The 15676-nt window shown below is 39.6% G+C and overlaps 1 protein-coding gene across 1 annotated transcript in view; it reads right to left on the bottom strand.

Annotated features, from left to right (window-relative positions):
* NFKB1 (nuclear factor kappa B subunit 1) overlaps positions 1 to 15398 on the bottom strand; it is a 46449-nt gene extending 31051 nt beyond the window's left edge. Inside the window, exons 1-4 of the mRNA XM_059817943.1 lie at positions 15373 to 15398; positions 14147 to 14231; positions 6354 to 6394; positions 3684 to 3782 (exon numbers count right to left, since the gene is read on the bottom strand). Coding sequence (XP_059673926.1) covers positions 3684 to 3782; positions 6354 to 6394; positions 14147 to 14231; positions 15373 to 15393 — 246 coding nt within the window. The 5' untranslated portion in view covers positions 15394 to 15398. The remainder of the gene's footprint in view (positions 1 to 3683; positions 3783 to 6353; positions 6395 to 14146; positions 14232 to 15372) is intronic.
* Between the last annotated feature and the right edge of the window lie 278 nt (positions 15399 to 15676).

The following is a 15676-nucleotide window of genomic DNA, read 5'->3' as shown; positions in this document are numbered from 1 at the left end:
ATTTTTAACTTGAATTCAGCTATCTGTCACTCTACAATTTAATTCCTGGGGAGGGAGGGGAAAGCAAATATGCTTCTCCTTTCTTCACCAAGAAGACTCAGCAACAAAGTAACTTGCCTAATTTTCCACAAATTTCCTTCACGAACTTGAAGCATGTGCTGAAATCCCCTATTTCAGTAAGAACACTTATCTCCAAATTGAGGTATAATTCAGGGTAGCCCCAGGACAGACTGGATGGGCAGTTCTCCTTTCGGACGCCTGGGTTCAGGGCTGCCTAACTGGTAGGCAAGGCAGCCTCAGTTCGCAAGCTGAACTGCACAACATCCAAACTCATCAGCAGAGAGATGGTGCTCATTAGCTCCAGCACACCTCTGAGCAATCGGTTACTCAGCCTCTGGGCTGGAGCTCACAGACAGAGGAAAAGGCAACTTGAGTCTGCAGCCACCCACGTAGATTTGCCCCCAAGGAGATGAAAATTCAGGACATTTCCTTCACACCGCTATTTTCAGCAAATTCTTTTCACACCCAAAACTGGATCAAGTACTTAAGTGTAAAACATGAATATGCCTACACTAACATCAGTATGCAAGATCAGGACACATGGTAAACGCATAAGACCACCAGCGGAAATTTTCTGCACAAGTTTTCTCACAGTTTTTCAAATACATAAAACCAACCAAATTATGAGTAAGAAATTTCAATAGTTAAGTAAGCTGGTGATAATATTAGACAATTGAGTTTTATTCTTTCTTCTTACGCTATCGACTGTTTTTTCCCCTGGACAAAAAGCTAATGATGAATAAGCAGCTCAGGAGCTTTGATTTCAACTGTTTAAGATAGTAAAATTTTCCAGCATTGAGTTACTTAGGCTAAGCAGACGAAAATGAAATTTAAACGAAGAATTTTAGACAGTTTTCTACTCTAATCACGACACTTGTCATGAAATGTAACTTCATTATAACATGTTCAGTATCTACAACTTCTCTGCTCTCCATAACTACATGCAAAGTTATAGAAAATCCTCTGAAAATGTAAGATGTTTTGTACATGATATTAAGATTACTGTTAGCAAAGACAGGGTTAAACAAAGGAAAATAATGCCATAAACCATAAAGATTAATTAATCCCATTTTTGATATTATAGAAAAATACTACTGTTATCTAGCCTATCTAACCTATCTGTTATCTATCCATTCGTCATGACTGTGCTGTTAAAACAAGACGTTTTAACTCAATTCCACCTTGCTGGCCAGCGCAGATTTGTCTTAGGTGTAAAGACTGGCATTGCAGAACTGCTACATGAACTCCTGACCTACACCACCTCCTAATATACTATACAGGAGGTGGTTAAATATGTAATTAACTACCAAAACATCTTGCTTAGAGACATAGCAAAGTCTTCAGCACTCCAGACTCTAAATGAAAAATATATCTTGATGTGCTCCAGCTCAGCTACAAGTTAGGGACTAGGTGCAGGAAAAAAAAAAAAGGGTGAAGTTGAACAGTCCACATTATGCAAGAGGTCATATCAGATAAATGTGTTTTCTTTTGGCCTTCAGTCTATAATCCTACAAAAAGGGAGTTGGGAGACTGCAATGCTTTTTTGTGCCCTGAAGATGTCTATTTTCAGGACATCCCATGGTAGCTACTGGTAAATTACATCAGCTTTCTGTGCAGAGTTGGCCAGGGAGAAGAGAGATCCCAATGTGAGCTGCACTGACCACACCACGGCCAAGGTTTAAAGATCTGTCACAAAACCTCCTTTTTACAGTACAGCCAAAGCTCACCCTACTGTCCTTTCACAGCACTGTGATCAACTAATGGAGGTTTCATGGTGAAAGCCTTGGCAAAAGAGTAGAAGAGAAAACAAACAAACAAAACCCCAAAACAAAACAAAAAACCCCAACGCAACAACGGTGATCTTCAATTGTGCTTACCTCAGTTACGACAAGGTGAGCACCCTTTGACAAAACACAGAAGAGACTTACAGGAAAAGGTGTGAAACACTTCTGTCTTTACTGGCACCACTTGAATCAAGAACAGGCACTAACAAGCAATGGCCTTGAGGAATTTACTTGTTGTGTTCCCTTGCCAGCCTCTCCCAGCAGGTGTTGCCATGTGGGGATTTGTACTAGAAAAAAACCCCAGATGCACAGAGTAGGACGAGAGGGAGGGAGGGAGGGGAAGGGACACACACGTGTGTGGGGAAGCTTTAGATAAAATTAAAAGCAAATGATCAATGAAAACAGAAGGTTTGATGAAAAGCCAAAGAACATTCTGCTTTCTAGTTTACTCACGGAGAAATTCCATTTCCTGTATAACTCCTCATTGCGTATGTCCTAGTCATGCTATTGTGTGACCCATTGCACCTTTTAAAGGTATCATTTGTATTATTACCAATACAGATTGGATTGGAATCCAAAGATCTGGCTCAATTGAGGTAAATTAGTTTATATCTGAACATACCAGTGAAATTTCATTCATTCGTTCATCATTACCATCACAACAGGAAAGGGAAAAGCAAGTAGATCCTTTGCCTGGGCTAGTAATTTTTCATAGTTTTGCAAGGCTACATGAAATCAGCTTTCCCAGCCTCTTCTCAATTCGCAAGACTAACACCCTAGGCTATCTCAGCCAATGCTGATTATTTTCCATTGAGTCATGCTCATACTGATTCATTATGGAGATGCAACTGTTCCAAGCTCCAGCCTTTCTCAAGAACTGCAGAACTACTACACACATACTGCGGAGAAAGCTGCGGAGTGGCACACACCAAGACAGAGGCTGACTGCTTGCCACTATTCCCTCCCCTTCTCTCCCCGTAAAGGGTAGAGTAAGAGGTAACACCAGAATTAAAATACGTTAACCCTGTTCCTTGTGAGACAATCTTTAGTGCAGTAGTTCAAAGAGGTAATGCAGTATCAAGACTAAGACTTTCATTAAGTTAAAAACATACTGAAAAGACACAGCGTATCTTTTCCCTGCTTCCATGGAAAAAGAATTTGCTGCAAGAACCACGGGCAGACAGTTGTTCCCTAATCCTAGAACGATTAATCACCACTGTTATAATCTTCATATTGTGCTACCACAGAATGTTTCTTTGATTAACACCCTTGAATTTTTTCCAGGGAAAAAAAGCCCCAAAAAACATTCAGCAAAGACCTGAACATAATGCTGCTCCTATTAATATGAGAAGGTTTCCATTGATTTTATAGCAATTAAGCCCTCAAGAACAGAGTATCCTAGAGATATTGAATAAGGAGTAACATGAATAGGAAAAGAAGGAAAACTTGGTAAATAACATCTTGGAGTGAAGTGGAATAACTGACCAGACTCATGCTTTGCAGTATGCTAGAAGTGGAGTAATTGAGCAGCTCAGGCCTTGCTTTATGCTAAAACTGCACCTTAAGGAAGAGCTCCATTAGTCTGCACAAGGGCAGTGAGCTGCTAGGTGCTGGAAAGCTTACCGCTCAACTGCTGGCAGATAAATACGGTGCCAAAATAACTCCACAAATCTGAAGACAACTTCCTTTTCAAAATCAATTACATTTTAAAAGCTGGGATTGAAATGCAGTCAGTCTTGAGTAATTCCATACAAATTTATGTTGATACGCGGTAAGGTCCTATACACGTACACACGGCACTTGCATACAGTTTGCAAAATTAATGACTTATGTACTTACTTTGACCTGAGGGTATGATTTTTTGTTCTTTTCACTAGAAGCACCCGGAAGTCCACCATGTGAAGGCCCTTCACATACGTATCGGAAACGAAACCCCCTCTGTGGAAACAAAGGAAAAGAAATTTGAAAGCTGTTTAGAAACAAAACTAAAAAAACCAAAAACACACACACAACTTGCCCAAACAGTCTGCAAACAGGAAAAAGTTACAACTGTTCATCCCTGAAATGCTGTTTGAATGCTGGCTGACAAAGCACCACTGAACTGTAGCCCTGGAGAAACTGTTCTATTCTCACTCTTACACACATCAGCAACCTGAAATTTTTCTTTCAGTAAGTGAAGATATTTTGAAGCAGAGATCTATTTATACTCTCAAAACAAGATAAAAATTAAAAGATAGGGAATGCAAGAGCAGATACTCTTTCTCCCATGATTGCTGCTAGGTAGAGAGAATTGAAGCCAATAATAATAATCAAGAAGTCCAAAGCATCATGAAGAAAAGAACAGGGATGAAACAGAAATGCTTCTTCCTTCTGGGAAGACCATGTGAAAGCTGAATCTCCAAGTGGAGTCCAGAAACAGCACAAAAGCTTCAGGGGACTTTGAATGGCTGGGTTTTTATCTCAGCTACATAAATAGATGTCTGAATATACTTTAGGGAACTGCAGGATATTAGCAACCACTCTAGAGTACAGCTATCCACTTATTCAATTTTTATTTGTAGGAAATAACATCCCTTTTACTTTACAGGGTAATCTATAAGGCACAAAATATGCAACTCTTAAGCAAATGTATTTGGTAACTCTAACTCTACTGAACTATATTATTTCACATGGTCCCCAACTTTGAATACTTTCAGATCTACTCCCCAGTCCTGCAATGTCTGGCAAAATCCCTGTCTTATATAGGGCTCCCAGAATCTGTCCAAACAGCACCAGTTAGTGTTGTATCCTTCATCAAGAATCATTCAGCTTCTTTCTAATAGCAGACAACTCTGAATTCAAAGTCTGTATTAGCTGACAGTAAACAACACAGTTCAAAAATTACTCTTTAATCATTAGCTTTAATACCTATCTCACTAAAGCCTTTTCAGTTTAAAAACTTGTTTCCCAGGCAAATGGCAAGATCTGACTTCTATTCAAATACTGACCAGACAATGTAATTCATCCTTAAGCACGTTTGCCTTCCTATGGTGAACTGAGTGACCGAGCGTATTGCAAGTGAAGTACCCAGCTATGATGAGCTTGAACTCAAGTTGTCCAAAAGGCAAAGCAACCACTGCTGTCACGACACATGAGACGACCCAGACTCTCTTCACCTCTATGCCTTTGGTCCAACAGACCCAGCAGTCATCTGTGCGTCCTTCCCCTGTTTATTGCCCTTGCTATCCTAGCTATGTTTTCACACATACAGTCTTACTCCCCTCAGCTGTCTCTTTGCTCCAAAACTGATGACAAACACAGCACTCTGCTGATGGATCACTCTCATCACCCTGTTATAAACCGTTGCCCAGCTTGCCACATGGGTACTCCACTACAGGAGCTGCTTGCTGAGAAGTCATTCATGGAAACAATGGTTTCTCCTTAGGCACTGCACACTGTAGGCTCTGCCGTGCAAAGACACAGCCTGATTTGGGATGAACTAAAACAACAAGAGGCAGCGTGTTCTTCCACGAGTTCACAGTACACTGTTCTTTCACCTATGACCATGAAGCGTCCCTATTCCTGGAGGGATGCTCGAGCACAAAAATGTCTTTGGTGTGTGGCTGAAAAAAATTTTCTCTACCACCTCCTACAAGAAAGACTGGATTGCAGCATGCTTCAGCAGAAGACGCGACAGCTTTTAGTCATCCTCTTCCCCTCTCTACTTAACAGCTCCATAAGGTAAAATTTTATGCAACTGATGGAGACCCCTTTCCTGCCTCTCCCAATACTGTAATAGCTTAAGGAGCAATACTTGTAACTGCTGATGCCACCAACTAAAGGGGAACAATACCCTGGCATACTTCAGGGCGATCTTCACCCAGCAATTTGTACATCAGTTGCGTGAAAACTAACCAGTGCGCTGGGATGACTTTGATATTGTCAGAGGAGAGTAAGTAAGCGTCTGCCACACGGTTGCAAAAAAAGTTAAATTCAAGCATTTATCTTCATTTTTCATGGGTTATTCAAAACAGCCAACTGGGACAAAAGGAATCTCAAAGGACAACAGAATTTCTTTACGATGTCAAAGCACAAGTCAAAAGTTCCTCTAACTTTGGAACAGAAGGAAATGTTTTAACTTTTTCTTTCACGTGTTTCAAGAAACATGAAACAAATTCTAAAAATCTTCCAGGTTTGGTCTAATCATTGATGTTTCTAAATACTGGGGTACTGTAAGAGTCACTTTTAAGATGAAGAGTCTATACTTAGCAAGACTTTTTTTTAAAACTCTCAGGTTTTTTTTGTCTTATGACACTTCGAGAGACACAAAGATGAAAACAGAACAAAACAGGAAACGATTCAACTACAAAAGTGGGAGGAAAAACTGCTCATGGTTAAGTGCCACATTTGTTATGAGAGTTCAACCTCTTCAATACTCTTTTTTTCTCATCTTAAGTCATAATTTTACTCAAAGCTGAATATAGTGACATAGCTACCTTAAAGATTTTCAAAATGTAGTAGTGTTCTTACCTGTTTTGGCTGTTCTATGATTTGAAGATATGGTCCATCTGCTAACATAAAAGAAAGAAAAGTCATAATAGAAATTATATTTCTGTTACTATGACATACACATTGCAGGAGTAAAATTGATGCCCAATTTCATCACTTGGCAGTATGTCATTTCCAATGTTCAGTAAGACCAGCGGACTAAGAAGGGAAGGATTAACTCAAGTTAATTTTAGTTCAGAGGGCCTATAAGACTCACAAGTGTGAGTAAGAACAGGATCCTCCCCTTGCCACTGACAAGCAGCCTGGCCTTCCCAAGCTGAGGTTAACTTTTGTATTTAAACCCCTTGGGCTCTAAAGACTATACTCACAAGCTTTTGGCCCTAGGGCTTCCTACTGAATAGGTGCTTTTGAAAGTCCAGAGACAGCCAATGGGAAGCTCTGAGGTATGGGAATATAGGAGGAATTTAAGCTGTCTCAACATGCCCTAACAGTCAGAACTGCTTTAAAAAAAAAGCCCTGGAATTGAGAAGACTAAACAATTTACATTCTTTTAATAATTTCAGATACACTTTTAAATATACTGTTCTGCTGTGCCTCTAAAAACACCCAACACGCTCTATTTGACTACAGATGCAGACTCCATAATGAGATCCACCTTCAAGCACGATGCCAATACATAGGATTATGTTCTACTAAAAGTGTATTTGTGTCTTTCAAAGAAGGCTTCCTTAAACAACTTTCAGTCTTGCACCACTCCCTGAACAGTGGCTAACTTTATACCATAAATCCAACTCAAAATTCACCAGTTTAAATAGCCTTTGAGCAGGCCCTAAACCTAATAAGAACTTGGTGCCACCAGAGTTAAGAATTTAGCACCTCATCAAAGCTTAGCTCAAACTCTGATGATTTAAATTATTTACTCTCTCAGTGGATGGCTGTGAAATACCTCTTAAAATGCAAGACACTCCCAAGTCTGAAAATGACAGTTCCAAGAGGTATGACTTCTTCCCTGCCTCTTGCTAAACAGGGAAGAAGGTTTGGATTCCAATGTTAAAAATTCACTTGTTATCAAAACAGATCCCAAATGACAGCTTCACTGTGAATACCTACATTGTATTTTGCCAGCTATATTCCTGCTGGAATTATGTATCATCACTTATACTCTATTAAAGATATTAATGCTAAGGAATCAAGCAAGCTCACTGGGACAGGTGAAACTTCCAAAGCCACAGCTATGGGGCAGGGACCACAAGGCTATAAAGCATACCGTGCCCTGCCAATATCCAGGTATGATCTGCCTCCGAACAACTGCACCATCTGCAAGTACCACACCATCCAGCTACCTCAACTACGTAGTACCTGGCTTCAGCACAGAACTACATACTTGCATCAACTTTAATTTGCCAATAAGCCTAATGTTCACTGATAATTAAAAATGGCAGAGGATTCATTAATTTAGAGTTTGTAGTACAACTATGTGCATCCTTCTCAGCTCCTCAATACAACTTCACTTAAATAAAACAGACCTTTACATCTTTAGTCAGCGCAGATCTTAACTGAACAGGCTTCTCCCAAAATGAAAGTTTTGATAAATATGCTAATAGATGGAATTAGTATTTTGCTGTTGAAGTTAGTTGACTCAGCAACTGAATTAGCTTCATGCCAAAGTTATATTGCAAATGTCAGTCACAACAATTTCACATATAAAGATAATTTATTTCCCAAGCCCAACACTCTTCCTCTGAAAAAATAAACAGTGCTACAATTAAAATCTTGAAGTCATGCAAAGCAATTGCCTCAAGACCATACACACATCATCTTACATTAGAAAGCATGAAAACCAGTTTGGACTTCAGAAACTTCAAAAGACATAAAGTGATATTTAGCTTTGGTGTGGTTTTATGCTTCAGTTTTTGCCTGTAACATGGAGCCAAGATGAGTTGAGTTGGGTTTAAGCATTATACCAGCACTTAAATTTAAGACCTCTCTTCACAGACCTCTAACCCTCCTCATGCTTTAGGCATCTAAAATTTTATACTTCAACAATCCAGAGGCCTTGTACCTTCTGGGCACTGGCACAAATAATGCACCTAAAATACAACTGTGCAGTTCAACTTTCAACCAAGCCACCAGGACAGGATCTGCCAGGTAACTGTTCTTTGGCTGTTCTCCCCTTAGGAATTAATTTTCAAGGCACATATGTTGGGTTAGCATCAGCAAAAAATACTACTGCTTTCTCTTACACATTAGCCAGAAAAGGAAGCGCTCTTTTATCCAACAGCTAAGTGGCTGCAGCAGTCCCAGGTTCCAACTCTTCCTGAGCATAAGGAAATTCAAATTCCTATGAGAGGCACATACACTGTATTGGCATATTGGAAAGCTCAAGGGGAATTCTTCGTACCGCTGAAACGGTTTCAGCTTGCATGGCACTTGTGAAAACTCAGGAAAATGGAAAACTTAGGACTGTGGTTCTTATGCCCCCTTGGAAAAAAGCTTATAAAAAGCATACAAATATACTGACACAAAAAAAATCAAAATATCTTACATACTAATACTAGGACAGTGCAAAAAAGGTGCAGTGTAAATGTACAAAGGCAAAATAGGTGCCTGTTATCATTAATCCAGATTATATAAATCATACTGCAATGTATTTAAAACAAAGTTTTGTGAGGTCTTATTTTAACCTTTGGATTTTGTGACTAAACATTTTCTTTTTTACAATGACTAAGTCTTTGGTATAGCACCTGAAACAGATCCAAGTAACAATACAGAGAAGGCACTCTAATGCAAGGCATTTAATTACATCTGCAATGCTTAAAGCAGCAATATTCAAGATAACGCCCAAGCATAAATGGCATGTTATTTTGACTACAAAAAGGATTTTACTTCGTGAAAGGTCTCACACAACTGTCTTCACTAAACTCTGAATACATTCCAGAAGTACATTAGACAGACAGCCTAACAGTGGCTATGTGTGGTTCCTTCTTTCTCGCTCTCATCCTCTCCAGTGTGGAAAAGAAAAGATGTTTAGTGTTTTGCACAGGGAAGTTTTTAGTATTTCATTTCTATTGGTAGGCATGTCTGGCCTAAGCACAGAGCAGGAAGCTGAACATGTACACCTCGTAAGAGGAACTAATAATGACGAGATTTGTGATGATCTCTTGCACCTCTGTTCTAGGCTGGAAAGTTGCTTGCTTCTAGTTCTTGTTTAACCAGCAACCCCCTTTTAAGTGTTAAACAACCACAAGAAGGAACACTACTTAATGCGTAGCTTAAGTTCTACTTTTGCCCTACAGAGAGGCTGAAACGGCGTACAGTCACGGAGCTGCCTCTACACAGGGATGACTCTCACGGTTAGCAAGAGCCAAGTTTAGACATGAGCACTCCTCACAATTTGCCTGGCACCGCTGCAGTCCGGAGGGCTAAGAACTGCAACTAAAACATGCAGTCCTCCAGCCTGGAGGGGGTTTGGTGCAGACTGCCACATCCCGGGTATGCTTCAGTGCTTCCTTTTCTGTCTTCTCGCCTCGGCTGCCACAGTCCGACTCACATCCCACTGCCTCCCCTCCAGCCTGAGTCACACTCCCACTTCCCCACGTCTTCTTCAACTGCTGCATTTCTTCATTTTCCTTCCTGCCTGAGTCAGAGGCCCTCCTGCATCTTGACACTCCCACCACTTACATTCTTTCTTCCTCTCGACAGGCCTCACCCTGCACACACACTTTCCAAAGGAGCACCCATCTTAGGCTCCCTCTTGGTTCCTACTTCCATCACAGCAAAGTCAAGAAAAAAGGGTCTGTGAGGTTGGTGGGATATCCCTGCAAGCCTGGCAGCACCATAGGACTACTGGGGTCCTTTATCTAACAGCTTACCTAGTACCTGAAGCCATTCAATTTAACACGGAACCAGCTGTGGTCAAGTCCCCCTCTCACCTCCTCTCTGTTAGTGGGTCCCCCAGAACAGGGATCTCACCCTTGTAATTGTGCGCTGTTTTGCTCTGTGGACATGGATGAAAACGCTCATAGCCTCTAGGTTTTGATTGTTAAATCCAACACCAACCCTCTTGTGTCCATCCTGGCAGTGGTACCCTGCTGCTAAAAGCTCGGACTCTAGATCTAGTGTCTTACCCTTCCTGAAGGCCTATCGTAGCACTTGTATGTCCTCCCCCTCAGGGATTCACCCGCACAGGAACACTCTCTTGCATCTCAGCTCTGCAGTGTTCAAAGCATGATGTTTATAGCAAGCAGCACACAGGCTTTGCTTAACCTCTCTCTTCCCTCAGTTCACTCTTCAAAATACAAGCACAGAAGAGCTAGAAAAAACACCAGAAGCAGTATGTAAGTCTGCCTATGCTTCTGAGGATTAGGGCCACTGCTATGGGACAGGGAAAATGAACACTCATCTAATTTTTGGTGACTGTCACGCTTCCTTGAATCTCTTCCTAACATTATCTCTCTCTGAAAAAATAGGAAATGAAGTTTTTGTAAGTGCCTTCTTTTTCCCTCTATGCCCTTCTCATTTCTCAGCAAACAGCAAGCACCACAGAGGGTTGGGCAGAGGAGGTTAAAGATCACAAAACTGTAATTTTAGCAGCCCCGAGGCAATACTGTTCAGTTGCTGACGGCCCGGCTTCAATTTCACAGGCTTAGTCTGACTGCGGTAACAAAAACACAACACCCCAATGCCAACAGCTAGTTAGACCACAGCCCCTAGAAAACAAAACAATTAACCAAGTTCCCAAAACCAACTCTAACCAGCAGACAGATTGCTACGTTATGTGGTTGTAGATGGCCTTGTATACTCAGGAGGAAGTAAGAAACACCCAAAATTATAAAGTGATTTGCTCAGAGCTCTGCCTATTTCCTCTCCAATTTAAGGCATTGCTTTGTCCCTCCACTACACAGTGGACATCACACTGATGCGTATCTGCTTTTACACTGCCTAAATACATGCCACGGATAATGTTCCCTGCATCCCCGACGCCACTGAGGATTAGTACCTAACTCTCAAAGGCAGGACACTTCCCAACAAGCCAAAGAACAGGCTGACGTCATGACATACTGCTTTTGCTGCTGGTGGTGGTGTAAAAACAGAGCTCAGTCCTGCTGTTTGCACTGTTATGGCACTTGTTATAGATACATGCTTTTGTCACTGAAGGCACAGACAGACTACTTCTCTTTCTAGATTTACACGTAAATGTAGAACTTGAACCAATTAACTATCTACTACAGCTTTAGAGCCAAAATAACCAAGCCTAATTTTTACTTGAAACTGACATACGTGAGAGAGAAAAAGAAGCAAGTGAAGACACTTCAGCATTGACAACCTCATCAAGAAAATCCTTGTCCTGACATCTCAAAGGTTTTCTACTATTACTGTAAATATTAACATAACAGCAAAACATCTATCATCAGGAAGTCCCCAAATTCCCCAGCTATTTGTTGATTAAGCTACGCTGGCATGATACCGCAATCCACAGTTATATATTAAACCTGCCTGCCAATGTAATAAGTCTGACATTGTGCATTTATGAATGCACAGATTGAAAGATGTAGGCACCACATCAAATCATGAGCAACAATTAACGTCTTTGGTTCTTTCTGTTTAAATCACCCAACTGTCCTAAAGAAAAATCCTTTTTAGAATGCTTATTTCACCCTCTCGATATCTCGGTGGAAGAACTTTTGGAAAATCCCGTATGAGTTTTTAACTGGCCTTGCTGTGTAGAAAGAAATCATTATACCCTGCTTGGAAACAACCAAAATATGATATCTAAATTATTGTATTACCTTGTAATTGAAGAGTTAGTCCACGGTAGTGACCCACCATAGTTTCAAGCAGGGGAGGAAGTAAGCATTATAGGGATACTACTCAAGAAACACAATCACTATGGCATCATCAGATGGCATTGAAATGATCAACAACTTCTAAAACTTATGATTAACTTTTTGTTTGTGATAACCTGAAATCCATGATCCTTTATCAAATCCCATTTTGTGCACAGGGAACTTGCCACCTATAGTGCAGCAGTAGATAAAAGCAGTGCCATTAAAAAAAAAAAAAGCCTTTTCTAAGCAATTTTGCCAATTAAGGATAAAGCTAGACTTAGCTCAGTGTTTTCTGTGACTCCAGAACCCAGTGAATTCTTGACTCCCCCACATGGTTTTAAAAACAGCTGTTTTCTAGTTTAGACAGGACATAGATATCTGAAAATCAGTTTTATATATCTGAATAATTTGTATGGAATGAGTCTGGCATGAGGAGTACAGAGTAAGCTTAAAAGGTACATGTAAGAGAGATCATTATGGGGAAATCAAAATTCCAATAACCTTATTTATTCCACAGAAACTCTGTGAGAACAGTGAAAAAAACCCCTTGGTACAAAATGCACAAGCCTTTTAATCCTACACAGAGGAATCTTACGGAACCATTTTATCTGCCTCAATAAAAACACATTACAAACAAATGATTGCAACATTAATTTCTTGGATGCTTGTCCATATTTGTCAAGAGCTTTGCTCCCCAGAACGTTTTATCTTGAAACAAAATTATCTGTACCATACGTGTTTCTTGATCCTTCCTCGCTACTATTCAGTCAAGAGAACTGAAGTATGGTTTAAACCAGGAAACACTGAAACAGTAAGCATGTCTTTATTTTTATTTTTAAACCAGCATTTATCGTTACTTTAGGGTGGAATTTTACCTATGAAGTAAAAAGCTAATTGCTTATTTCATTTTACCCTTCGCACCTTCACTGCTGTCAAGTGTATCAAATATTACAAACAAAAGTGATTTGCATTTTCAACAAAAGAAAGCAATCTGCAATACAGAAGATACCAGCTACATCCTGATACAAGAGCCAAACAGATCAACCACAGAAAGTTGTCACGTTAAAAGACATAATAGCTATGTTGGAGATACATTATTGGAGAGACATATTACGAAAAACCTCCTATGCTTAAATAAATTTTTATTTCCTTCCTCCTTTCATACCAGCTATTCTAATAAACTGAGCAGGAGAAACAGAGTTTTCTACATTCAAGCAAGAAGTAACACTTATGAAGTAATTTAATAAGCAAAACCAGAGCCAGGTTTATCAAGCAGCTAATACTGGCTGAGATATAACACACTTCCATTCAATATTCCTGTTCTGGAACCATACTGAAAGAACTGCATATCAGACCTTTGTAGGATACTATTGGCTTCTTTTCAGCGGTTGGCTGCAAAATTTGACTCTGAACTTTCAAACTAGTGTTATTATTCAGGAAATTGTCAGGTACTTTTAATACCAGACTGCCACTTTACAGGAAACAGAAGTCACCGAGAAGGAAAAACAGATTCGAATGATACAGGAAGTTGAATATACTCTACATTTTATTAGTGAAAAACAAGCACCTTAAGAATTATTACAACAAATGAAACACTGTTCAAAAGAAAAAAAAAGTACATGCTGCATTCCACAAACTGGCAATACAAACATGTAGGTCACTGAAGATGTAAATTTAGAAAAAAACACAAAATAATTTGTAAAAACAGGTCACTCAAAGCTCTTTGGTCACTCAAACCATTTAAATAATTGAAACTTCCGGTTTCTGTACAAGTCAAAAGAAAATTGGATTTACCCTCAAACTTTCAATAGTGAGGCAAGAAAGAGATACATAAGGGCATAATAAAAAGGCTAGCTGACACCTGTGGAATCTAGTATTATGAAATACAAGAGTGTAAACAAAAAAGCCTCTGAAAAGAACTTCACAAAAAACCAAACTGGAAGAAACAGCAAGACAATAGCACAACCAAATAGCAACAGTTCCTACCTGTTCGTAGTGGTAAGTCTGAGGTGATGTAATTTGTGTTATTAAATAATGCATTCATTCCCATGAACTGATCCATTGCAAACATCTATATTGAAAGAAAATATACTCTTCATTACTACATATATACATAATTTCATAAAGCATCTATCAGCAGAGTATTTCAAAGTTCTCTGCAAATATTGAGACTGCAAACACCCCAGTGCAGTACGTAAACATTTTATATCCATTTTACTTTTGCTGGCAACAGCAGTGCAAGCAAAGCTGATAGTACTGACCAAGTTTCACCAATATCACGAGACCGCACTGAGCTCAGCACAGTTTCTAAGCCTGCATTTTGCTTACATGCACTAACAACTATATATTCAAAAGAGCTTATATGGTAAATTCTGAAAATCTGACCCTAGATGTTTTGCCTAAGGCCTTGCTGAGAACCTGTGAGTATTCATTTCCACTTCTGTGATTAAACCCCACCAGACTACATTCCTTATGTAAATATATTTACAAGCTCTAATGCAAGAAAACAGTATACCCAGGTTAAAGTTTAATATTTTATTAACACTGACATGTCTTAACTCACTGTAATTGTTGTCAGGTATAAATCTATCTTCTTCCAAAGTGGAGCAAGTATAAAGGAGACAATAGTTTCTTTTTGGAAATTAAGGTGAGTAGAAATGGTCTGTTCCTGACTCAAATTTTTCACTCAAGCACCATTCTCATAATTCAAATGAATCATTAAATGACCTAATGCAATCAGGAAGAGCTTCTGAAGAGCTAGGCCTACTGATCTGTGTGAGTGGAAGAGTATTTTAGTCATCGATGTCAATGCAAATTTCACAAAAAATTATACAAAGGGGCCTTTTAGGGCATAAAGGGCTTTATTTTCAGATAAAGTCCAATGTCCACCACAGAAGAAATTTCAGAGCAAGTGTCACAGGCAGACAGGGCATAAAAATGAGTATTTTTTCAATTGCTTCTTTCAGCAGGCCTAGCTTTCCTTTTCATTGCAGCTATTTCACCAGTGGCAAGGCACTTTACAGGTCACATAAAAAACACCTTAGAGAAAAAAACCCCCTAGATTTCCCCAAACCTGATTTCTGCCAATAGCTAGAATGCTTGTACATCTCCATGTGGTTAAGCCAAGGAAACGACAGAACAGTATGAAAGGAAGCCAAAACAGAGTGCTGGGAGAGAATACAGGGATATGGAAAATACACAAATCCACTTACTTGGGGATCAGACACTCCCATAATATAGGAATCTTCTCCTGCCATTTTAAGTCCTGGAACACAAAAACATGATCAGAACTCTCATTTTTTTCAATGCACAGCAATAGAGAAACTTGAAAAACATTAGCGTTAAAAGCCCCATCTCTGACCCTTCTCATTTTACTCAGAATGTTAATGATTTCTAAAATACTCCTAGAATTCCTCAGTATTTGCAAGGGGCAGGCTAAGGACAGGATAGGCTGCAGCTAGGATTTTCCATTGCCTGCTCCCAAGCAATGAAAAATTACAGTCAAAGTCCTGAAGT

The sequence above is a fragment of the Gavia stellata genome, chromosome 5 (assembly GCF_030936135.1).
Source record: "Gavia stellata isolate bGavSte3 chromosome 5, bGavSte3.hap2, whole genome shotgun sequence".
Taxonomy (NCBI): Eukaryota; Metazoa; Chordata; class Aves; order Gaviiformes; family Gaviidae; genus Gavia; species Gavia stellata.
Note: the sequence above shows the minus strand (reverse complement) of the source record. Positions and strands in the feature narration are given on the sequence as shown.